Genomic DNA, 26,387 nt, shown 5'->3' on the forward strand with positions numbered 1-26,387 from the left:
CACATGTCTCACTCCCAGCCGGGAGGAGACGAGAAAAGCTCCTACCCCATGAAGGGATAGACTGGAATCCAACTCACTACTGAAGGACTCACCCTCAAGGGGCTGAACTTCATTCTATAATTTAGGCACTTCCTTCCTGAATCTCAAAGAGGGAGGGCCCAGTATTTGTACCACCATTGGCTATCACAGATCCCTGTGTCATCTCCACTCCTGTCACTCAGGAAGTCAGCATGAGGATGGGGAAAACCCCATAGGATAGCCTGTCACTGTCTATATCTTACTAGAACTTACATGACAGGGAAGGTAGAGAGATAGCTGGACCAGCCATTGCACTCCTTACACTCATTACATTCCTAAGGGGTGGGGTTTTAGTTAATTCACACTGTCTAGGAAAGCAATATAATACATATACAGACACAGAGTAGTACTTGGACCTTGTTCATTTAGCATGTACTGTATATGTGCTAGGTTCATATATTGTATGTATTTTGTAAATTATTACATGTCTACCTTGTACGGAGATGATGAGGATTTCCACTGAGGGGAGAATGTAGCACTTTTGGGGTATTCTAAATGATCTTAGTGGGTTCCTGGTTCCTACAGGGAGTTAAGGGGTTAAATCCTTTTACAGGCCCTAGTATAATGTTGCAGGTTTCATGTAACTAATTTCATGTTGCAAGTCACATAGACAGGTGATCGGCCAGTCCCTGGTTTCCAGAAAGTGCGGGAAGGGCAAACCTGATGGAGGGTGATTCAGCATAGCTTGAGCTTTGCTTTATTCTGCCCAGCTACAGGGGTAGGGGGGAAATCTATAAATATAAAGGGACTTGGGCACCACCTTCAGATCCCAGGAGGAACCAGAGGGGATCTCACTTGTAAATATAAAGTATGCCATGGTAGTCTGTAACTCCATGTGTTAGTGTTAGGATCACTTTGTTGTTTTCTAGCTAGGGAAGTGTACTCTTAACAATAGGGCCCCTCTATATGGCTCTGGGCAAGTTCCAGCCACAAAAGGGAATGGACAGGTACTCCTGAGAAGGTTATGTAAGCTAGGGCCTGGGAGTATTACCTTAGCATTACTAGGGGGTAAAAGACTCCTTGGTTCTGTCACGGGTGATGGGGTGAAAGCCCTTAGGCTGCGTCCCGCTAGCGCTGAGCGGGCGGTGCTTGCGGCGCTTGCGGCAGTTACTTACATATATAGCTATATGTAAGTGCCCGCTCACCCGTGCTCGGCGCTTAAGTAAACAAAAAACCTATACTTTCACGTGCGCTCAACTACCCGCAATGCCCCCCTGCTCCCGTGCACGCGTGTGTATATGCAGGACACCCAGCGCTCATGCTTGGAGTGCTCTCCAAGCATGAGTGTGCTCAGCGCCAGCGGGGACTCAGCCTTATGTAGAGTGTACCCTTTGTGAAGATTCCAGTGAGGAAGGAATTGCTGTACTTAAAGACACTGCTTCTGTGCAACACAAAGTGGAAGACCGTGCCTCTTTGGGGACTGTTACTTGAGCCTCCCTAAGCAAGAAATGTATATGTGTTCCTGTTATAATAAAGTTACAGAAAAGTTCCTGGCACCCTGTCCTATTATTGCTCACCATGCCAGCCCTGCACAAAGTCCAGCACCCTGAGAGACAAGGTAAAAGACTGCTGAGCATCACCTACACATCCGCAATATCCCTTTAGGAGACAGTGACACACTTTGGTGGGGCCCCTCTTCTATTGGCCGGGGGTAGAGGTGTTACAATTGTATTGGATGGACATTAACAATAAGGACAATTTTGTTACCATGCTGGAAAGATAAAGAAAAATGAATTTTGTACAAAATGATGCACTTGTCTGCATTTTAGCATTCGCTATCAGACGGCCTCCGGCAGTGGGAAGAGTAAAGCACGTGTCCTCCCTAGTACACTGACCTACATTTACTAAGCTCTGATAAATGGAAAAATTGGCACTAGTGTTTTTTTTTTTCTATTGGGCTGTTCAATAAAGCCATATTGCATGAGGTAAAGCAGTAATAACGTTCATTTTACTGCAGCACTATTTTGGCTGTGCTATTAATACAAAGAGCAGGCGAATGAGGATTTAATGGCTAATTGATTATTAGGAGCACTAAGATGCTATTCACTAAATTCTGATATCTGTAGCTATCTGGCTATTGGCCAACATTGATTCCAATTTGTATCACCAACCCCAGGCTGGGGGAGAGAGAGAATAGGGGGAGGAGCGGGAGGAGGGGGAGGAAGGGGAGGAGGGAGAGAGATAGTAGCGGTAGCACACACTGAAAAAAAGCCTCAACGGAGGCAAGTGTGGTGCATGGTAAAGGGTAAATAGTTAAGTCTGTGAGGATCCTTAGAGATCCAATATACCGGCACAGCACAAGAGATAATCACATACAAGTGGTTCATTGGGTCCAAAACGCACACATATGCCCGACGTTTCGATCCCCAGGGGGACCCAAACTTCGGACATATGTGTGCATTTTGGACTTCATATAGTGGTGGCTGGTCCAGTTATCTCTCTACCTTCCCTTGTCATGTAAGTTCTAATAAGATGTAGATGGTGACTGGCTATCCTATGGGGGTTTCCCCCTCCTCACGCAGAATTCCTGAGTGGCAGGAGTGGAGTTGACCCAGGGATCTGTGATAGCCAATGGTGGTATAGATACTGGGCCCTCCCTCTTTGAGCTCAGGAAGGAAGTTGCTAAATTATAGATTGAAGTTTAGCCCCTTAGGGGTGAGTCCTTCAGTTTTGAATTAGTTAGTGTTTGGAGTGGGTTCCAGCCTGCCCCTGCATGGGGTAGGTAGGATGTGTTGGAGATGTGCTCAGCCCCTCATGGGCTGAACGTATCAACTAATCCAGTGAGGCCTCATCATTACCCGCAGGCCTGTACCATCCAGAAGCCAGGGATCTACCCTATCAATTGGAGCATACGCTGCAACAACACCAGCAGTGGCTGCTGTAAATAAAGATCATCCTCATTTATACTTCTGGCTCCGCTGCAGTCTTTATGGAGGGAGGTAAATGAGAGTAAGGACTGTCATAGCGGGGACCCCCTTCAGCCTTGCTGAAGCCCCCTATCTCTGGAGGCGCTGTCACCAAGAAGGAAAGAACCAGAGGGATCCCTAAAGGTCTTCCCTGTACCCCCGCACCATCGCGGGAAACTCATCTCTCCTGTACCACGCAGGTAACCAGCACTACACCAAGCAGTCGCATAGCCATAATCTACCATTGCTTCATTTTTGCATAGCCAGTATAACCAACCCCACACTGATGAGACCCATTAAGGTCGAAACGGCTGTCTGTGGGTGGGTTTACTGGCTATGCATCTTAACCCTGGCTGCGCTCAAAGCTGTAACCATGCAGCAAGCTTAAGCCTATAGGGAACCATGTTAAAAATGGTTTTGAAGCAAAAGGTGACACTGTGTGCTTATTTGCATGTCATTTCCCAGAATCCCTTGCTGCAGTGGAAGTGCTGGGTGATAATGGTGAAAGGTGGGGTTGCAGACCTGCCTAAGACATTCAAATGAGCAAACAGTAATATTTCCATTTGATATATATATATATATATATATTGTGACAAACGGCTTACTCCGGGGCTCCGTCGTTTGTCCGGGACTGTTTAGAACACGGTCTTTTAGGGTAGGTTAAATGATGAGGCGTCACGTACTGTTCCTTTAAACAGGCTATGCCTGGTTTATTCAGTCCCAGGCACTGAGACTGCCACAGTGCATACAACTGAAAACAGATGTGGCTTTTCCACTTCCAACATCAAAACACGGTACTTTTGCAGTCTTACACAAATGAACAGAAAGATTGAACCTGTTTGGGGAAGAGGCTTCTCCCCTCTGTAGTTCAGCAGCCTTCCAGCCTCCTGGCTCTTGTGGGGAGACCAAAACAAACAGGAAATCAGTCTTTCATACCTGATTCCTAATTAGCATGACAGGTGACAGAAATCAGGCAGCAGACAAACTCTGGTCTGGATCTCTCATCCCTCAGTTCCAGCGCTTGCCAAACTGTGGGATGGAGTGTATGTATTATAAGGCTGCACTCCCAGGCCAAACAGGATAGAAACTGTCTAGTATCCTGGGAGCCCTATATACGGAATTTATTACCATCCCCTGGTTTCTGTCACATATCCTCCCCCCCAGCTCAGACCTCGAGGGATGAGCGACCATGGATATTAGGGAGTGCATCCTTGACAACCCGTCAGCATTGCCATGTTTGTGCCCTGACCTGTGTTCCACAGAAAATTTAAAGGGTTGTAGGCTTAGGAACCACCTGGTCACTCTAGCATTCTTTTCCCTGTTTTGACACATCCAGGTAAGGGGTGCATGATCTGTGACCAACCGGAATTTTCTCCCCAACAGGTAGTATTTGAGCGTCTCTACAGCCCACTTTATTGCGAGACACTCTTTCTCTACTATGGAGTAATTTTTCTCCTGGGGATTTAGTTTCCTACTTAAATAAAGGATGGGGTGCTCCTCACCTTGAGACTCCTGGGAGAGTACCGCCCCCAGCCCTACCTCAGATGCGTCGGTTTGGACTACGAACTCTTTGGAGAAGTCAGGTGTGACCAACACTGGTTGGGCACAGAGAGCTTCTTTCAGGCTTCTAAAGGCCTGTTCGGTTTCGGGGGACCACTTTACCATTAGCGGTCCTCTTGCTTTTGTGAGGTCAGTTAGTGGGGTTGCCTTAGTTGCAAAATTGGGAATAAACCTTCTATAGTACCCAATTAAGCCCAAAAAGGTCCTTACTTGTTTTTTTGTAACTGGCCTTGGCCAATTTTGTATCGCCTCCACTTTGAGTGTTTGGGGTTTGAGTAAACCTCTGCCAATAGAATATCCCAGATACTTGGCCTCCTCCAGACCAACAGTGCATTTAGCGGGGTTAGCAGTTAGTCCAGCAGACCGGACTGCGTCAAGCACAGCTTGGACCTTTGGAAGGTGGGATTGCCAATCTTCACTATGGATTACCACATCATCCAGGTAGGCGGCAGCATACCGAGCATGTGGTTTTAAAATTTTATCCATCATTCTTTGGAATGTGGCGGGAGCTCCATGTAAGCCAAAAGGCAACACCTTATACTGAAAGAGGCCGTCTGGGGTTGAGAAGGCTGTCTTTTCTTTTGCCCTTTCTGTGAGGGGAACCTGCCAGTACCCTTTTGTTAGGTCTAGGGTTGTGAGATATCGGGCTTTGCCCAGTCTCTCTACAAGTTCATCTACCCTGGGCATAGGATAAGTATCAAATTTTGACACCGCGTTTAGTTTCCGGTAGTCATTACAAAACCTTGTTGTACCATCTGGCTTTGGGACTAAGACTATAGGGCTGTTCCACCCACTTTGGGATTCCTCAATTACACCTAGTTTTAGCATTTTTGTAACCTCTAAACTTATAGCCTTTCTTTTGGCCTCTGGGATTTGGTACGGTTTAAGGTTAACTCGGACCCCCGGTTCAGAGACTAAGTCATGTTCAATTACGCTAGTTCTACCTGGCCGTATAGAGAAGATTTCTTTGTTTCTTTTCACTAAATTCTGAACCTCTCGTTTCTGATGAACAGACAGGGTTTCAGCTATGCTAACCTCTGGGTCAGTTTCTTGATTCTCTGACGGACCTGGGGGTACTAGGGTTAACAAGACTTCTCTATCTTTCCAGGGCTTGAGTAGGTTTATATGGTAAATTTGCTCAGGTTTCCTCCTACCTGGCTGTCTTACCTTATAATTTACTTCTCCCACTCTTTCCAAGACCTCATATGGCCCATGCCATTTAGCAAGGAATTTACTCTCCACGGTGGGAACCAGAACTAGTACCCTATCACCTGGAGAAAAAATTCTGACCCTAGCACCCTTATTATATGTATTCCTCTGTGCTTCTTGAGCTTTCTCCATGTGTTCCCTCACTATGGGTAGGACTGCAGCAATGCGGTCCTGCATCTGGGCAACATGCTCTATTACACTTCTGTAAGGGGTAACCTCGTGTTCCCAAGTCTCTTTGGCTATATCCAGTAAGCCCCTTGGGTGTCGGCCATACAATAGTTCAAACGGGGTGAAGCCTGTGGATGATTGGGGAACTTCCCTAATGGCAAATAACAGGTACGGTAACAAACAATCCCAGTTTTTCCCATCTTTATCAACCGCCCGCCGTAACATGCTCTTTAAGGTTTTATTGAACCTTTCCACTAAACCATCTGTTTGTGGATGATAGACTGAGGTTCTGAGATGCTTGATTTTTAGGAGTTTACATAGCTCTTTCGTTACTTGGGACATAAATGGTGTTCCCTGGTCAGATAGAATCTCTTTAGGAATCCCGACCCGGGAAAACAGAACTACTAACTCTTTTGCTATGTTTTAGCTGAGGTGCTACGTAGGGGAACTGCCTCCGGATATCGGGTGGCATAATCTAATATTACCAATATATGCTGATGTCCCCTAGCAGACTTTATTAGGGGTCCTACTAGATCCATAGCAATCCGGTCAAATGGTACCTCTATTATGGGAAGGGGTACCAATGGGCTGCGGTATGCCTTGAACGGGGCGGTGATCTGACATTCTGGGCATGAGGAACAATAATTCGTAATTTCTGCCAGAACCCCAGGCCAATAGAAGCTTCAGAGAACCTTTTCTTTTGTCTTTTCCACCCCTAGGTGTCCCCCCAATGGATGACTATGTGCGAGGTGTAATACTACGTTACGGAATGTCCGTGGTACCAACAATTGTTTAGTTGTAACTGATTTCCTTTTATCAACCCGATATACTAGGTCGTTCTCTACCTCGAAGTAGGGGTAAGCAAGTGACCTATCTGGTTGGCCAGGAGCACTATTCTGGTCCCGTATATTTCCCCTTGCTACCGCTAATGTGGGGTCCTCCCACTGGGCCTTCTTAAAACTCCCAGGACTGACCTCTAGGTCAGCGAGGGTCTTTTTCGGTTCTGGGGTGGTAAGTGTCTGCTCAACATCTTGATTTGGGGTATTCCCTACCAAAGTAGTGATGGGGAAGGGAATTTTACAGCACTCCTCCTTTTCCCCCTTCTTATTTGGGCCCTCGTCAACCTCCATTTCTGAAAAAGGGAAAGGATTTGTTTCTTCTAATACTTCGTTATGGTCCGCTATTGAACTCTGGGCGCTATTCTGAGCGGGGGACCACATTTTTAGAAAATGGGGAAAGTCGGTCCCTATTAACACATTATGTGCCAGTTTGGGTACAATACCCACCTTGAAATCTAAAGAACCAAACTCTGTTTCAAAAAAAACATCAACAGTGGAATATTCATGATTATCCCCATGTATACAACAAATTGCCACTCTTTGTGAACTGTTTCCCTGTTTCTTCTTAATGGGCAAGAGGTATTCGGACACTAGTGTGACCATGCTCCCAGAGTCAAGAAGTGCCCGAACCCTCTTACCATTAACCTTTACAAATGCCCACAGATGGTTATTCAAGGGGTCCTCTGGGCTAGGGCCCATACATTGGGACAACAGCGAATAAGGTTCCACGCTGTTGCATTGCATGGGCTCATCATTTAGTGGGCAGATTTTTGCTGTGTGGCCCCTCTCATGACAATTTACACATTTAGGTACATAGTCTGTGTCCCACTTAGAGCCTTTTCCCGGCTCCCCATGTTGGCTATTGCCCTTAGTGTGCGAACCACTGTTGCTGGTGCTGCGTGAAGGTGGTCGCCGCTCTTCAGCGCCCCTTAACCCCGGTACCCTTTTACCGTCTCTGGAAGAGTCCTGGAACCTCGGGTAGTGGGGTTGCTCCACGACTGTGGGTTGCGGGTGCTCTTCTGCTGCATTGTACCTTTCTACGAGGGCCACAAGCTCATCCGCATTGTGGGGGTCACTCCGACTGACCCAACGGCGTAAGGCAGAGGGAAGTTTCCTCAAGAACTGGTCCATGACCAACCGTTCCACGATGTGGCTGGCTGAGTTGATCTCGGGTTGTAGCCACTTCCGGGCGAGGTGGATGAGGTCATACATCTGGCTTCGGGTGGCTTTATCCATCGTGAAGGACCATGCGTGAAACCTTTGGGCGCGAACAGCCGTGGTTACGCCGAGGCGGGCGAGGATCTCGAACTTCAATTTTGCATAGACGTTAGCTTCAGCTGGCTCTAGATCAAAGTAAGCCTTCTGGGGTTCGCCGCTTAGGAAGGGTGCGATTAGACCAGCCCACTCAGCTTATGGCCATCCCTCTCTCTGTGCCGTGCGTTCAAACGTGAGAAGATAGGCTTCCACATCATCCGAGGGTCCCATCTTCTGAAGGTAGTGGCTTGCCCTGGTCATTTTCGGAACTGGGGCTGCCGCTGCCAGTGGAAGGTTACTGATAGTCCCCCTCAGGATCTCGAGTTCCTGCTGTAAGCCCTGAGCGAACCGCTGTTGCTCCTCTCTCAGCAAGCGGTTTGTCTCTTGCTGGTTTGCATTCGCGTTTTGCAGGGCTTCATTCTTCTGTTGCTGGTTTGCATTCGCCTGTTGCTGGTTGGCATTCGCCTGTTGCTGGTTGGCATTAATCTCTTGCTGGGCTATTAGCAGCTGTTGCTGGGCTGCATTCGTCTGCTGCTGGTTTGCATTAGTTTCTTGCTGGGCTATTAACAGCTGTTGCTGGGTTTCATTCGCGTCTTTCTGGGCAGCGACATTGCGTACCAGCGCACCCACCACGTCTTCCATCTTGTTTGCAGAGGATGAAAAAACTTTTTTTTTTTATTTTTTTTTTTTTTCAAAGTTCTTCAACCCGCAGACCCCCTAGTGCTCTGCCCGCATTCTCCACCATATGTGACAAACGGCTTACTCCGGGGCTCCGTCGTTTGTCCGGGACTGTTTAGAACACGGTCTTTTAGGGTAGGTTAAATGATGAGGCGTCACGTACTGTTCCTTTAAACAGGCTATGCCTGGTTTATTCAGTCCCAGGCACTGAGACTGCCACAGTGCATACAACAGAAAACAGATCAAAACAAAAGCTGCTCACCTGAGCGATAACTTAACTTAGATATCCCTGACTCAGGGTTGGAAGTGGCTTTTCCACTTCCAACATCAAAACACGGTACTTTTGCAGTCTTACACAAATGAACAGAAAGATTGAACCTGTTTGGGGAAGAGGCTTCTCCCCTCTGTAGTTCAGCAGCCTTCCAGCCTCCTGGCTCTTGTGGGGAGACCAGAGCAAACAGGAAATCAGTCTTTCATACCTGATTCCTAATTAGCATGACAGGTGACAGAAATCAGGCAGCAGACAAACTCTGGTCTGGATCTCTCATCCCTCAGTTCCAGCGCTTGCCAAACTGTGGGATGGAGTGTATGTATTATAAGGCTGCACTCCCAGGCCAAACAGGATAGAAACTGTCTAGTATCCTGGGAGCCCTATATACGGAATTTATTACCATCCCCTGGTTTCTGTCACAATATATATATATATATATATATATATATATATATATATATATATATATATATATATATATGAATGAAATACGATACTGTTGTTGAGACGAAATCACACGGGCAGCACTCAGTTGTAAGGTCAAAAAAGAGTATATTGTGAAACAAAGACACAGAACCAACGTTTCGGTCCGCCAGAGAGACCTTTGTCAAGGTGGTGCAGGATTTGGGCAAACCCCACAGGATAGCCTGTCACTGTCTGAATCTGACTAGAACTTACGTGACAGAGAAGGCAGGAAGGTAGCTGGCCCAGCCATGGCTACACATATATAAATGAATAATTCTTAGTGAATACAGTGATACTGCTGACATGCTAACACTAGTTTAATGAAGTTTAGTGAATTTAGGTCAATTTGTAGACTTAGAGCAGCAATGAAGTGGGAGCGACCGCCCATTTAACAGCAGCTATTACATGTACAAGTGTGCAAATTACAGACACTTCACCCCCTCCCTGCCAGAGTTATCAGCACTGCATTTCTGGGATGAGTTGATGTGTTTTAAAGGGAAGAACAAATACAAATAACATTTATGAGCACAATTACATGTCTTAGATAGTTCTGCAAACTTGCCTCTATCTCTTAGCATACAATGCTACCTCTGCCTCCATTGCAGCCAGGGATTCTGGGCAATGGCATGCAAATTAGCACATTGAATAATACATATTTTGTACTATATGTTGTGTCACTTTGGCTGTTGCGCTGGGCATTTCTGTTTTTGTTTGTACATTTGGCCACGCTCAGTAGCACTGCTTTTAGACACACATTTATATGCTGTATATATGATGTGAGGGTGGGTTTTAGGGTTCTTGAGCTTGCTGGGTTATTGCAAATGTTGTTGTTTGGAGGTGTGCCCCCTCCACCCAGGGTTTAAGCTCAACCCGCCCCACTTTCCAATTAGCTGTTTTTATCATGTTCCTGTGTATGACAGACCCGGTATGGTCTATCTCCCTCCAGCAAAGAAAAGAGGTACATGAGAATTTTACCAGGTAGTGTTAGGACCTGCAGATTGGTCATACCTTGATGTTGGCTGCAGGCTTAACGCTTTGGCCAAAGGGTTTAACTAAATGACCCTTTCCCATGAGCAGATTAGCACTGAAGTATTGTACTATATGTTGTGTCACTTTGTATGTTGCGCTAGACCTTTCTGTTTTTGGTAATACATATATTTGTGTTCAACATAAGACACAGTGCAGAATAGATTTGTTTTTATTTTTTAAATTACCCTCAGTGACAAAGCAGGTTTTCACTTTACCATCAATAAATTTAATCTCTATTCTTTTGTGCTCTCTTTACTTGCCTTATTTATATAACACCCCTATGAACATGCATAAGTATATTGATGGACGTGCCTTCCGGCCAAAGGCAGTGAACTAAGGAAAGGACTGAGATCATAGGATATCAAGAAGGATGACATCATGGAAGAAGAAGTGAAGAGAGATATAGGTAGAGAGGAGAACTTGAGCAGGAAGAGACCCGCAGAGAGAGAGAGGACCTGTCCTGAGGACCCTGGTGAGTGATGCAGTTTGGTGGCAGAGCCTGGCTAGTCTGGCAGGGCAGCATGTACCGGAGATAATTGATATGGTTCAGGAGGAGACCAGGGTTTCCGAAGCTGTGAGAAAATCACGTGGAAACACATCCAAGGGATCACCCCTACAACCTATCAGTATCCTTTTCAACGTACATTTCTACTGTCATTCTTTGGGAAGTATTAACACACATACACCTTTACAAGAGCTTCAACGCTGTGCCACAATCAACACTGTCCCATTAGTTACCACACTTGCTATTAATACTCTTTCTGTGTTATTGCCATAAGTATTGTTCATGGGCCTCCATTTCTGAAGCACACTGTGTGTGATTTCTGTGTTCTCTACTTATAATGCACTGTTACTTATAAGATGCATGTCTCGTTGCGTTGTCTGACCCCTGCCTGGTTACCCACCAGACGAATATAATCTCTCAGGTACAGGGGAGGATGACCCAGGCCCCCGCCCTAGTATACACATATTAATATATCTAAGGACATAAACAGGGGTTACATTTATTTATATGAATGTACAGCAACAAGACCAGAAATGATTGATGATGGAAATAAGACAGAACAAAGAAAGATGCAATCAGAGTATTTCAGATATGTGACCTCCCACTAATCTTCTGTGAGTCTCTCTGATCTGGAGTCTTTCTCAATGATTTGTAACATCAGTGTCTCATACTCTTCAATTAAATCTCACAGAAAAAAATAACTAGGAGGTCTGCTATTACTTCCCCATGATGGGGAGAACTCGCTCTGTTTTGTCTGCCCGTTGTGCGAACAGGCGGGACCTACACTGGGATCCGCTTCCCGGTGCTCTGAATGCCACGCACCGTACCTCCGCCTCGAAGGCCCTGGAGTGGAGACTTCCAAGACCCTGCTGCACACTAGGGAATTTCCCGATATCAACGGGTTTCTCCAAGGAGTGATGGATATGGCTGGACAGCCATCCAAGACCCATCAAACCGATTTCTGAACATTGCTTCAGCACCTGGTCGGTTCCAAAATCCGGTATGAAGACTCCAGTTCACAAAGTATGGACTCTGGAGCAGGCTCGCTGGGAGCCATGGGAACTGACATCAGCAGTCTCTCCAGCCCTGCGGAAGAAATCTTACCAGCGGCCGGTGTGCGACAGCGTGAGTCCCTTTCTGCAATCCAGTCAGTTCCCGCTACGATCTGCGCCTTAGAGGAGGCGAGCTGGTGCCTGGACAGGCAAGGCCGAGCGAGACCACCACGCCCTTGGTGCCCTGCTCCACACAGGAGGAACCATCCACCACTGGATCTGCAAGCTTCCGGTAGGAAAGTGAGGGTGCGTCCATCGATGAGGTGTCGGATGAGGCATCCAACGCTCCCAAGGTAATGACTCCTTTGTCCATCTCGAGCCCCAACTTCTACCAGGGGGTGTCGATCCAGGATTTCGATCATCGCTGGACCGATGTCCCTGGAGGAATGTCTCAGCTCCGGTTGGACTGTAAAGCCATCTACGAGGCCCAGAATTGAGCCATGGCCTATGTGGCTGCTGCCTACACTGAGCGCCAGGACGAGGTGATCAGCGCGGAGGGATCTCCGCTAGCGTTATCGGCCGGTACTGCTTCTCTTTCAGATCCTGCTACTGCCTCTGCTGCGTTGGTGAGTACCTCTATGGAGTACATTTTCTTGCAGCAGTGCAGGGCTCGGAAGCAGGGGCAGGACAAGCAAAGTAGCCCCTCTGCTATCCTGGGCATGGGAAGCCTTGCTAAGCCTCCGGCTGCAGTTGTTCCAACTTCTGGGTGCGGACAGTTGCAGGCCATAATATGGACGACCTCTCCAGGTGCCGCTCATGTTGGGGTACGGAACTCTAAATACCCCGCGGAACGAGACTTTGAAGTGCTGGACTTGCCCTGTTCTGCCCCATCGCCCCGTTCCAACCATTCCCACAGTCCTGAACCTAGTTCCCGAGGATCTGACTGTGACACCAGATACAGGCCCTGGTCCCCTCAACCTGTGTCCCCGGCAATGACTGTGGCCACTTCCCGTGTGACGGTTACCCCAAATGTAAAATATCTGAAGGGGTGGACACATTACCAGGGTGGAATCAGTTTTGTTATAATGTTATTACCATGTTGTGTTTTTATTATATAAAAATGTGGTGGGATGTTATGTGCTCATGCGAAGTCATGAGGGATTTCAAAACCAGAGGGAGGATGTAGCCAAGTCCCCTTGGGCTAATAATTCTATGACCCCTCTAGCACTGAAAGTCCCAGTAAAGAGTGGGCAGTGTTGGGAACAAATCCTGCAGGGCCTGGTTGTATTGTTATATGTGTGTTACCTAATAAAGTTTAGGAGTAGCCTGGTATTACAATGGGGGCCTCTGACTGATAGGAGGCCGGCTTACAAGCCACTCCCCTGGGAAGGAGGGGGTTTCCCTCTAGAGGTTAGGACAAGGGTTCTGGGAGTTGGTTCTGTGCTCACCTCCCTGCTATGAGGACACAGCAGTAAGTCTCTCCTGGACAGGAGTGGGCTGAGCCCTAGCCCTGTTAGGGGGTAAGGTATGCTGAGGAGGGGTGCTCAGGTCCACAAGTCTGGAGTACTGCCTTCAGGAGGGAATGGAACCTGCAATGATGTACTGAACCTAATAAACTCCAGTTATACCCTCTCAGGTGTGATGTCTGGAGCGTGAACACTAAGAAGAGTTGCCTATGAGGTTCATCCTGGCTGCACCAGGATCCTCCTGGGCAGTAGGTGCTGCGCTGACAAACGAACCATCCTTGATAGCCTGTCCTGGTGCCTCCCTATACCATCGTGTAGATCTCAGGCCTTCTGTTCTACCTAACAGGTATGCACCAGCACCAGAATACACTGGTAGCTATATGATCTCACTTAGGGGAGGGGGGGGGGGGGAAGGTGCTACATATGTTTGAAATGGAGTTACACAGCTCAGTGCTTTCACTTTATTGTGACTCCAACATACGTTGCTCAAGTGAACTTTTACTATACATGGGATTTCCGTGATCAATTGTGTAACAATGAAAAAAAATCAATTAGAATGATGAAAATATTTGACATTCACAATTAGTATGTTGCATGCTGAATGCTACTGATGTTGGTAAAGAGTGCAAATTGTCTACTCAAAGATGATTATGGTACGAGCATATTAGATACTCATTAAGTAATGAGAAAATAGTTTCTTAGTGTAAAACTGGTTAATGATCTAATGAGAAGAAAATTCCCCATGTGATATAAGTAGTTTATACTATTTTACCATTAACTTTGATTATTTTTGCTTCTCCTTACTTAGAAATCTTTGACCTTAAATGACTTGACGACAGTGTAAAACTAATGGACTGGAAGACCATGACTATTATAAATTGATGAACAGGACTCTTTAATGACCTTTTTGTCTTTTCTTAAGACCCATATTCTATTGTATATGGCCCATACTCAATATGCTATGAAGCCAATTTATCAAGGTACTTTGCTCCAACTTTACCATACGTGCTTGCGATAGGAGATGGAGTTAGAGGAGTTACCAGCAGGACTTGCATGACACATTTTGCTGCCCTGTGCAAAGGCTGACTGCCGCTGCCCGCCCATATACAACATCCTGTGTGGTCCAAACAATGTCCCGTCTAATATCCCTCCCAGCCCAAGCAATGTCCCACAAAAAACAAAACTGTGCGCTACTACCTAACTACCTATAAAGTTTAAATGTATAAATATATACAGTGCAGTGACTATACCATCAATTTAGTGATAAAAAATTAATAAAAAATTAAACCACAACTCCCACAGTGAGATAATTATACATTAAATAATAAGTGCCACATAACCGTGTTGGGGATAATAGCGTCTGCAGCTGTAAACGCAGGGGTGGCTCAGCACCCCACACACACTAAGAGAATGGAAACAAAAGAAAACAGCGCACAACGCCAAATAGTGAAGCAAATTCAACAATATATTATAGAATTAAAAAGGGGGTAATATATCTGCGTACATGAAAAAAGTTGGTAAAAGGCATGTAGTGTGTATCACACTGTTTACCACTCGGCAGCTGTTAGCTGTAGATTCTGGTGCTTGCTTCCCTCTGCTGCTGCAGCTCAGTTGATTCTGGGGCAGGACGTCAGTCTTTTCACTCCCAAGGGGATTTCCCTTCATGCAGCCAGGTTCAGCAGCTGGTACTGGGGCTCGGTGAAATCGCTCCTGTTTCCTGGCCGATATGAAGCTGCTCCTGTACCTCGGCAGGTGTAACCTCTGCACAGAGGTTAAAACGCAGCTTGCTGGGGTGCCCTCAGCGTGCCATGATGCCACTTTCCCCGAAGAAGTAGTTAATTCTACGAAACTAGTTGGATGTAACATTCTATTGCCTTATATCTGCTCACATTGGCCTTTGTCTATGTATTGGCCTGTCCTGTTTTTATTTCATCCTGTGTGCTGTTTTGGACACTTGTGAGAGACTTTGTAAGACTGTTCAAACTTCCCTATTGAATCCACCACTGCTGTGTAGACAGTGACGGAGCGGCATCGTGGCGCTGTTTTCTTTTGTTTCCAAGCAATGTCCCGCCTTCTCTCCATCCCGGCCCCAACAATGTCCTGCCTACTCTCCCTCTTGGCCCAAACAACCTCCCTCATACTCTCCCTTCCAGCCAATCAACATCCCTCTCCCACTCTCCCTCCCGGCCCAACCAATGTTCCGCCCACTCCCACTCCTGGCCCAAACAATGTCCCACCTACTCTCCATCCCGGCCCAAACAACATCCCTCCCACTCTCCCTTCCTACCAATCAACATGCCTCTCCCACTCCCCCACCTGGCCCAAACAATGTCCCGCCTACTCTCTCTTCCAGCCCAAGCAAAACACTTTTTTGATTGATTTTGCCCTGGTTTTACAGCCTGAAGACATTATAAATAATGTCAAAACACACCTTTCTTTGTGTTAATCCATAGATCTTTTTGTGTCCTGTGCTAATCGGTAAAACATGTGTAGCCCCCTTTCCCTGTGCCTAAGGGAACTACGCGGGCAACTACGTGTGCTGCTGTACCTGTTTGCTCACAGGAAGCCTAAGCCTCCGCCTCTGGGAGCCTCGGGTGAGCTCCAGCCGGAGGGTCTCACACAATGTCTGTGGATCCTGTGACCTGGTCCGAGGCAGCAGGGCGCCGCGTGACCTTCCGGTCACTGGCGCAGAAATAACAATAAGGGGAAAAATCCCTATCTGGGGCCTTCCTACAACACTCCACTACATGGCTCAAGGCCTAACTGGGGCCTAGGGGCAAGATCTAGGCCTAGCCCAGGAAGCACTGCTCCCTGTACACTACCTTCTCCTTTGCCTCCTCTATCAGGAGTGCCTCGCGGAGGGTATCCTCTTCCGCCTGCCTGCCGAATCCAATTGGCTGGGATGGACCCACGTGGGCAGTCCCTCCCTCTAGGAATTTTGGGACATGTAGTTCCTCTATTCTCTATGCGGAGCCATTCTAAGATGGCTGCTGTCTCCTCTACTGCGCATGTGCGACTCGCAAAATGGCCGCCCCCACACTCCCAATCGCGCGGAGATCAAGGCAATAGCCGGGAAGCTCCGCCACACCGGAGGCAGGGTAGGGGGACTACACATGTTTTGCTGTTTCTTTATTTCCCTCCTAACCCCATCTCTAATTAGCAGCTCTGCTCACTCTAGTTTATCATGGAAGTATTTCTGTGTGCTCATAGCTGCACAGGAAATTAACAGCTTCATTAACTGCTTGTTCGTGGTTAAGGTAGGTTGTAAACACTGAGGGTTTTGGGGGTTGCTCCACAACAATAAGAAATGTATTTAAAAATATATAAAGTAGATGGTGCATACAGAAATAAATTCTCTAATGTTAAAGTAGGAGTTCCACATGCCAATATTTTATATACATTTTAGAATGAAGGGTAATTATAAAACAATTTTTAAAGAATTTATTTGGGTTTTGTCCACGTTTTGCACTCTGTTACTATTATATTGTTGATACTATAGCAATATATAGATTGTTTGAGCCTCTGTTACAAAACACTGACGATGATGTTAAAAATGATAGTCCAACACCTGGGTGCTCTATTGCCTGGGAAGCTAGTGGGTATGGTACTAATGGCAAATGCTAAAACATGCTGACAATTTACAGGGATCAAAGCATTAGCCCTGCACTTTGGCATACCATGAGCAGCTACAGCAGCAGCACCAACAGAAGCAACAGGCATTGGATCCTCTATTCCCAACCCCCTGCTGTGCCTGGGTCGAGATCACGGTCTCCTGATGCACTGACATCTGCCGCTTGCGCATCTCCATCCGCTCTGATCCCATGGGCTGAAACCAAAAAGAAGAATTGCATAAGAGAAATGAACAGAGGAAAATCAGTTTCAACCAGATACATTCTTAAAACAAAAATGTCATTGCACAAAGTGCAGTTAACCACTAAACGTTCCCAAACCCTGCAATGCATTACAACAACTAACATGAAAGGACAAACCACCCACTGGGCTTCTGTTTTGCTGGGAACACATCATTTTTCGTACATGAACAGTGAAGAAACCACCGTCTTTTGACTTGTGAAATAGCTGCTTGTACTGTATGCACTGTTGTCTTTCTATAAACATGACTTTACCTGTACTACAAAATGATTAACGCACTAAACCCTCAGCAGACTTTTGAAACAATTAAAGGTTATTCGGAAGAATGTGTAATGTGCAATTTATTACATTTTTTGTGGGAGTGCAAAATATGGACAAGAAAAAATTGAATTGCTTGTATCAAGTAAAAAATATACAAAAATATAAAAAGTGCCATAAAAGCCATAGCCTGGATGTTTTTAAGTTTGCAAAGGCTTTTTCTTATGAAATCTAAAATGTGCTGTAGCTGTTGCCAATTTTTTTACACTTGCTTTCTGCTCCTGGGCACAAGGTAACTCCGCGGGATCTATAATAGCATAAAATTGCAACTATTGTATTAAAGCAAAAATTGTGTTATTTGGGGTATGTACTTTCAAAATAAAGAGATTTCAATCTGAATAAAATTGCTGTAACCATTATTATTCCAGTTCTATTACTACAATTATTTCTGACTATTTAACACACTAACTTTATTATTCCATATCACTGCCACACTCTTTAATGTAAGGATTTCCGTTGCTGCCATAGTGCCATGTCTCTCATTTTAAAGCAGACAAAACGAGTTAGTGGGAGAAAAGGGCCAACGCACTTTATTCATAACATTGTATATTATGTAGCAGGTCTTTGTAGCACCATGTATGATCCAGAGTTAAGGACCAAGAGGCATACAGGCCACCAACCTTTTATCAAAGTGCCATAATCAAAATTCAATGCGAGCACAAAACCTCAACCACATTTGAGTGATTTTGGTTATTCCTGTGTGTTTGCGCTAAGTTAAGTATTTAAGATGAAAGAAGAGCGGTTTTTAAATAAAACAAAAAAAAATTCTGGTCTAAATAGGTGAGATTACTTTCAAAGGAGGCATCACCGATGAGTACGTAATCTAGTTATGTTGAGTTCAGCTGCAGCAATAAACTAAAAATCAATATACATTAGACTGAGAAACTCAACCCTTCCAGTTACGGTATGCATTGTGTTATTGGCCTCTCCCACACTAAAGGCATTAAAACCCTCCCTGAAATGAACCAAAGAATATTGAAACAGAAATACTGTAGCCTTTCAACAGTTCAGGAGAAATCTTCGGCATTCGGGATGCACATTTATACCCTGACAGCCAAGACCTATGCCAAACTAGGTGTATTTTACAGGAATGGTCAGAAAGCGTATCGCACAGCAGATGCTAATGCCAATTTTCGACTATGGAGACATAGTATATGGCTCAGCACCCCAAACCCACCTTAGCAAACTTGACACCCTCTACAATTCAATTTGTCATTTTGTTCTCCAATGCAACTACAACACACATCACTGCGAAATGCTCAAAGAACTAACTTGGTCATCACTCGAGTCTAGGCGCAAAGTTCACTTTTCCTGCCTTGCCTTCAAATACTTTCTGGGCAAGCTACCTATCTACCTGAACGAGCTCCTCACCCCTACCACATGCAGCACTTATCATCTGAGATCAGACTCCAAAAGACTGTTCATGGTCCCAAGGCTCAACAAAGTATCCGGCCGTTCCTCCTTCTCTTACCGTGCACTCCAAAACTGGAACAACCTACTCTCACATCCACCACCAGTTTAAGTTCTTTCAAAACTAAGGCTGTCTCACATTTTAATCTGGTCTGTAACTGTTTCATACGCCCATAATATATATTTTCTTTAACTGTGCATGCAATGTCTTGTATATAATGTATACCCTGTTCATTTATGTAACTGTATTTGTAACCATGTATTATTTGTCTTAACTCTATGCCCAGGATATACTTGAAAACGAGAGGTAACTCCCAATGTATTACTTCCTGGTAAAACATTTGATAAATAAATAAATAAATACAAATCTTCATAAACCGAACCACACATTTAAGCAAATGCTTTTTCTTTTGCTTTATTTTTGTGTGTGTCAGAGCTTCTCCCAAACCCACAGAATATACTTTGTTTGCAAAAAAAATTATAATACGATTGAATAACAACAGTGTTAGGAAATGGAACCGTTATTGACACGCTGCTTTACACAATTGTTTATCCATAAGCCAAAATTATTTCTATACTTGTGTAGCCCCCTTTCCCTATGCCTAAAGGAAACTACGTGTGCTGCTATACAAGTTTGCTCACAGGGGGCCTAAGCCTCCACCGCTGGGAGCCTGGGGTGAGCTCTTTCTCTTTACGTGCAGTGCCTCCACCTATGAGGGATCCTAGCATTGGCGGGATATCCCCTCACAGGAAGCAACACACAGAAATAGTAATACACCACACCAAGTATATAACTAAGCTTTACTATGTATAATACTACACACATATGCCACACAATAACTGTACCCACAGATATCCCCAATGACCCAACACTTGGCGGTTCCCCCAAAGTACTGAGGGTGCCATACCCCTGGTGTCCTGTTCCAGCAAGTCCACACCCAAGTGTGAGACAGCACTACCCCCGTGGATATAGGTGCACATTGGGTACCTGCCTGGGTACTCCAATACCCAGGTGCTGCTTGTCGTGATGAGTTGGAGCGTGTCCCAAGTAGCGGGACCTCCAACACAAATCCCCTCTCTCCTAAGGGTCCTGATCCACCTCGTGGGGTGAGCTCCAGCTCGAGTGTCACACCTGAATGTCAAAGGGTCCTGTTGCCTGGTCCCAGGCCGCAGGTCGCCGTGTGGCTGTCCGCCACTGGCGCAACAATACTAATAAGGGAAAGAGTCCCTATCTGGGGCCTTCTCTACAATACAGCTCTTCGGGTGTCTCAGGGCCTAACTGGGGCCTAGGGGCAGAGTTATGGCCTAGTCCAGGTGCTACTGGCACCCTGGACGCATCCGTTCTCCTGCTAGACTGACTTTGTGGGCTCTCCGCCCGCGGAGGATATCCTGTTCCTCCTCTGCCACAGTCCCATTGGCTGGGACAGTCCCATGGGGTATTTCCCTCCCACCTGAGGATTCTGGGACTTGTAGTCCCGCAGCAGCATCTGCAGAGCCGTCCTAAGATGGCCGCCGCACTCTACACACTGCGCATGTGCACCTCGCCTCACTGCACATGCGCGATTACCAAAATGGCCAACCCCACACTCCCGATTGCACGGAGCTCTGGCCAACTACTTGACAGCTCCCCCACACCGGAGGCAGGGTAGGGGGACTTGGCTACATGTGCAACCAGGTGCACACTCTGAATATAGCCAAAGTTAATACAGACCTCTGAGACACAAGTCCCTTAAGTCTATAAATATCCACAGTAAATAAAAATATAACATAATACTAAAGCATGGTTATTCATACCTTAAAACACTTGGAAATGGTGTGCGGCTGACATCCCATGTATCTGGCATTATCATGGTTAACATTAATATATATTTATATAACCTCACAAATTACTGGAATTTATACATTTACAGTACATTTCAACCAAAACGTAATATTTTTAAATAAAGATAATAATTTCCTCACAACAGCAATGACAAAAAATTAATTGGAATAATTTTTTCCAAAACTTGATTTCTCTGATTATCTCTTCAGTCAAATATTTGCTTACTGTGTGCTTATAATGCCACAGATGCACTGAGATATAGCAATTTAGTTATTCTAATAACATAGTGACATTTAGTGAGGTTTAATTTTTTTTTAAAATAAATTGACAACGCAACAGGGGGAGGACTATAAAGAACAGCCACCACTTACTCTATTTCTGGGATCTTGTTGACTTTCTTTCAGTTAAAAAGTTCACATAGGATTTCACCCACACCTTTTCTACCCTAGGAAACACACTGCAGCATAATGGAACCAATCCATACTGTAGCCAGTTTTTACTAGATCATTGCAGAAACCCACGTGCAGTGCTTTTAAGCTCAAAGCCCAAGCCACACAACACATCAGAAACTGTTAGAGAGATATACCGTAGATGACTGAGTTACAGTAAATGCCCTTCTGGAGATTACAAACAGCAACAGATCATTCTGGATCTAAATCAGACAAGGGCATAGGACATGTTTAGAAAATAGCTCTAGGTCTTCCTTCAAGCTGCTTTTGCTGCCCTTGTTAGTGCTGGAGTAATTTAAGTTATATTGGCAATCCTGTACCATGACTTGGTGCAAAACTGATGAAACACTTGTACAAAACAAGTCAGGAAAAATGTGAAAAGAATTACTCTTTCTGTGATACATTTGTTATTTTTTCAAGCACTTAACATCAGGACGTCATGTTCTCAGTCATTATGTACAGATTTAGCCTGATTTGCATTGTATGTACAATATATATATATATATATATATATATATATATATATATATATATATATATATATATATATATATATATATATATATATATATATATATATATATATATATATATTATAATTAGAGACACGTTTATTGAGATGCTCTGGTATACACACAACTGTACCTATTTAGCAGTTAATGTACCTGTTTTTTTATGTCCTGTACCTATTAAAGCAAAAAATAATATAATAATATATAAATAATAATATAAAAAGCAAACATTAGGAAAAGGAGTTCATGCGCCAATGTGCGTACATGCTAAGTGGTAACATTAGGAAAAGGAGTTCATGCGCCAATGTGCGTACATGCTAAGTGGTAACATTAGGAAAAGGAGTTCATGCGCCAATGTGCGTACATGCCAAGTGGTAAGTGGGGAGAACATACTGAGACAGTAGGAGGGTGTTATGGTAAGTGGGGAGAACATACTGAGACAGTAGGAGGGTGTTATGGTAAGTATGTCTGCAACTAATTTGGAGTTACTGAAACGCTTCATTAAATATATACATTGTGAGATTGGCCTTGAAGGTGGACGTAGAATGAGTTGGTGGATATTGAGGGGAAGGGGATTGCAGAGGTGTGAGGCAGTAACTGAGAGGTTTTAGGCGAGTGAGAGATCTAGGCATAAGAGGGGTGGACAGCAGCCATCCTTGATCAGAGCATAAGCGGTGCAAATGAACGCCATTTACTGCGGTCCACCTTCCCTGGCAAACTGCTCTCTATAAATGCTGTGAGGGACTACCGATGAGTTGACTTCTTTTGTAAGTCTTTCCAACAAGATTAATCTTGCTTTAAAAAGTACTTGTAACACCTGTAAGGAAAAGATAGTCTTTTGGGATCTTTCCATCAAGATATGTGACAATGTGATTGTGACTTTCGTAAAACTGTAGCTACTCAGGGCCGCTTTATACATTAGGCCGACTAGGCACAGTGCCCAGGGCCTACGAACCTTTTAGGGCCTACAATATTTCACTTGAAAAAATACCTAAATAAAAAAAAATCACAAAATAAGAGAAAACAGCAAATGTTAATTTAAAATGCCTTCGAAGTATCGATACCTTTAAATAGCGAAACAAAAGTATTGATGCCAAATATTGCTAGTATCGAAAGAAACAAGCAAACGAGGAAATTAGCATAAAAATGAGTAAAAATATCGGACACACAGGCCTCTAGAAATAAAAGTGCCTAGGGCCTACGAAGGTCTTAAAACAGCCCTGTAGCTACTTACAGCTTATTAAAAGCAGGTAGATAACATACAGTATTCCAGTCCTCAAGAGGGGCATCCCGGTGGGGCAGTTCCTTTGTATACGAATATCATCAGTATAACATAGTCTACAAAAGAACTGCTCCACCCTGGACATTGTTGAACTTCAAGCAAAGAATCTGTTTGCTAGATTCCTTGAAAGAGGTTACTCTACAGAATGCATTAGAAAAGGTTACTTCAGAGCCAAACATATGGATAGAGATTACCTCTATGGTAAACCAAAATGGAACAGCCAAAGAATTATAATATTCATTAGTCAATATGGATCGCATTGGAAATTATTAACACATTCACTCAAAGAATACTGGCATATATTAACACAGGATAATTACCTCAAAAAGGTCATAGGAGATCATCCACAAATGGCAGCGAAACATTTACAGAATTTGAAAGACAATTTGGTGAATATCTTTTATGAGGGAAAAGGTGATCCATCAACGTGGTTGAATAAAATTTCTGGAATTTACTGGAAGTTAGAAATATGGCAACTGTCAAGCCTATAGGTTTATGGAGGTAAAAAAATGAGGTCCCATTCCAGAAAAACCTGAATATGAAAAAAAGCAGTCTTTGAAATATAGAAGTAAAGGGATGATTTATATCATGAAATGTTCAGGTCCACTAATCTATGTAGGGAAAACGATCTGAGAACTTTGAAGGTGAGTTCATGAAAACAAAAACATATTTTAAAAAACACGATAACAAACAGTGTAGTTAGACACTTTAATTCAGTACATGGTGGGTTAATTGCCGGTTTTCAGGTTTTTGTTGTTGAGAGGGTCCATCTGAGATTTTGTGGCGGAGGCCTAGATAGGATCCACCAACAAAAAGAAGCTCATTGGATTGATACCCTTAACAGTTGCACCGTGGGGTATGAATGAAGAGATTAAGGGCCTCATGCAGAGAGCAGCGCTAACAGGGAAAGCGGCATGTATTGGCGAAATGTGCCTTTAGAAAGGCAGATAATGGCGAGTTTTAAAAAAAGCGCCATTTTTTTTTTCTCTGAAACTCGACGCGCGGCTGGAGAGAACAGAAATCTCTCCAGTGTTGAAAACGGCCGTATGCAGAGAGCAGCGAACGCCATCTAGTGGCTGTTCGCGGCAAAAAAAATGGCGCGATTTTCAACATTTTCCTTCGCCAGCAAGAAGCTGGCGCTCCGCGGCCGGTGGGAGAGAAAAAAAAAAAACCCCGATTTTTTCCCCACTAGTTTCAACAGCGCTCATAGCGCTGGTTGAAACTCTCCATATGCAGAAAGGCTTCTAAATGAAGTTTTATGCCCTTTCTGCATATGGAGAAAAAAACTCTCCATTACAGTGACTTTTTATTCCCCTCTCCAATTTCAAATAGCGCTGCTCTCTGCATGAGGCCCTTAATATGGTTGTTTTCTATAATAAGGGTATGTTTCTAGGATCTATCGAGAGGCCACAGGAACCAAGATTCATAACTCATGATTTAAGATTTATAGGTTATAATAGATTTTAATGTTTGTGTAATAGATCTGTCAATATCTTTAATGTATACATGCAGATTATGCTTGTATTGTAAATGCGCATTAGGAAGTTTGCACTGACTCGGTTCCGGTACACTGAGCACTATAAAAACAGGATATGATGCCTACAATTTATTACCCGGAAGAAGCCCTGCATCCTATGGGCAGTGGCGATGAAACGTGCATTGGTGTTTTGTGACACACAAGACTTTCTGAGTAATCTCAGTGGAAGTCTGATATCCGTGTAAGCAGCAAGTACAACTATGAAAGTGAATTATTGAAAACTTCAGTGCATGTGTGGCGTCAATTACAAAGAAGAAAAACAGAGGCCCACTCCATATGGAACCCGTTTGTCTGGGAAAGCCTCGTTTTGATGCAAGTATCTATGCAATACTCCCATGGAAGCAAGTAAGCTGTCTGCAGTGAGAAACTAACAGTGAAAGCAACCTCAACTCGGGAGATCACTCAGCTCTAAGAGGCCAAACAGACACAGTGTATCTTCTAAAAGGTGCCATGATGTGGATGTAACAAGACAGAATATGTGGAGTACTTTGCAATGGATAACATCCAACAGAGCTGCTTATACTTCCTTCCAAACCTGGCCCTACTACCTCCTTCCACATTACTGTTGGAAATACGATCATTCACCCAGTAGCCCAAGCACGCTGCCTAGGGGTCACACTCGACTCCTCTCTCACATTCTCCTCTCACATTCAAACGTTTCTAAAACTTGTTGCTTTTTCCTCCGCAATATCACAAAGATACGCCCTTTCCTCTGTTACTCGTCTGCTAAAACTCTGACTCAGGCCCTCATTCTCTCCCGTCTCGATTACTGCAACCTCCTGCTGTCCAGCGTTCCTGCCTCTCACCTGTCCCCCCTACAATCTATACTAAACGCTGCTGCCGGAATCACTCTACTCTTTCCTAAATCTGTCTCCACGTCTCCCCTCCTGAAATCCCTCTCCTGGCTTCCTATCAAATCCCGCATCTCACACTCAATTCTCCTCCTCACTTTTAAAGCTTTACACTCCTCTGCCCCTCCTTACATCTCAGCCTTAATTTCTCGCTATGCACCATGCCGACTCTTGCGGTCTTCTCAAGGATGTCTTCTTTCTACCCCCTTTGTATCTAAAGCCTTCTCCCACCTTAAACCTTTCTCACTGACTACCGCACACCTCTGGAATGCCCTTCCCCTCAATATCCGACTAGCACCCTCTCTATCCCCCTTTAAGACCCACCTTAAGACACATTTGCTTAAAGAAGCATATGAATAGCACTGTGGATAATCCTGGACACATGATACATAAAGCTTGGGCCCCTGCAGACGCACATACTAGAATTCCCTCCTACTGTCTCTATACGTTCTCCTACCTACCAATTAGATTGTAAGCTCCTCGGAGCAGGAACTCCTCTTCCTTAATGTTACTCTTATTTCTGAAGCACTTATTCCCATGTCCTGTTATATATATTAGTTGTTATTTATATGATTACAACATCTATTACTACTGTGAAGCGCAATGTATATTTATGGCGCTATATAAATAAATTTATTAAAGACAGGGTTGCAGACATGTCTAAGACATGCAAATGAGCATACAGTAATATTTACAGTTGCTATATGCTTTACTGTGGAGGGTTTTTGTCACTTTTTTTTACCCACCATAACCTTAATAATTGTGGTGAATACCTAGTCTAGTCTCAAACCAGCTTAGCCAGCACAACCAACCTCACACTGATGATACCCATCAAGGTTGAAATATGTCTGTGAGTGGGTTTACTAGCTTTGCATCTCATCTCAGCCTCTGTCTAAAAGCTGTGTTTAAAACAGTA

At 44.6% G+C, this 26,387-nt stretch overlaps 1 protein-coding gene across 3 annotated transcripts in view; it reads right to left on the reverse strand.

The window, feature by feature from the left end:
* Positions 1-26,387, reverse strand: part of RGS20 (regulator of G protein signaling 20) — a 165,580-nt gene that overhangs the window by 21,602 nt on the left and 117,591 nt on the right. For all 3 annotated transcript variants that reach the window (XM_075584337.1, XM_075584347.1, XM_075584330.1), the window contains one exon: positions 17,098-17,246. In XM_075584337.1, the coding sequence (XP_075440452.1) occupies positions 17,098-17,246 (149 nt within the window). The remainder of the gene's footprint in view (positions 1-17,097; positions 17,247-26,387) is intronic.

The sequence above is a fragment of the Ascaphus truei genome, chromosome 2, assembly GCF_040206685.1.
Source record: "Ascaphus truei isolate aAscTru1 chromosome 2, aAscTru1.hap1, whole genome shotgun sequence".
Taxonomy (NCBI): Eukaryota; Metazoa; Chordata; class Amphibia; order Anura; family Ascaphidae; genus Ascaphus; species Ascaphus truei.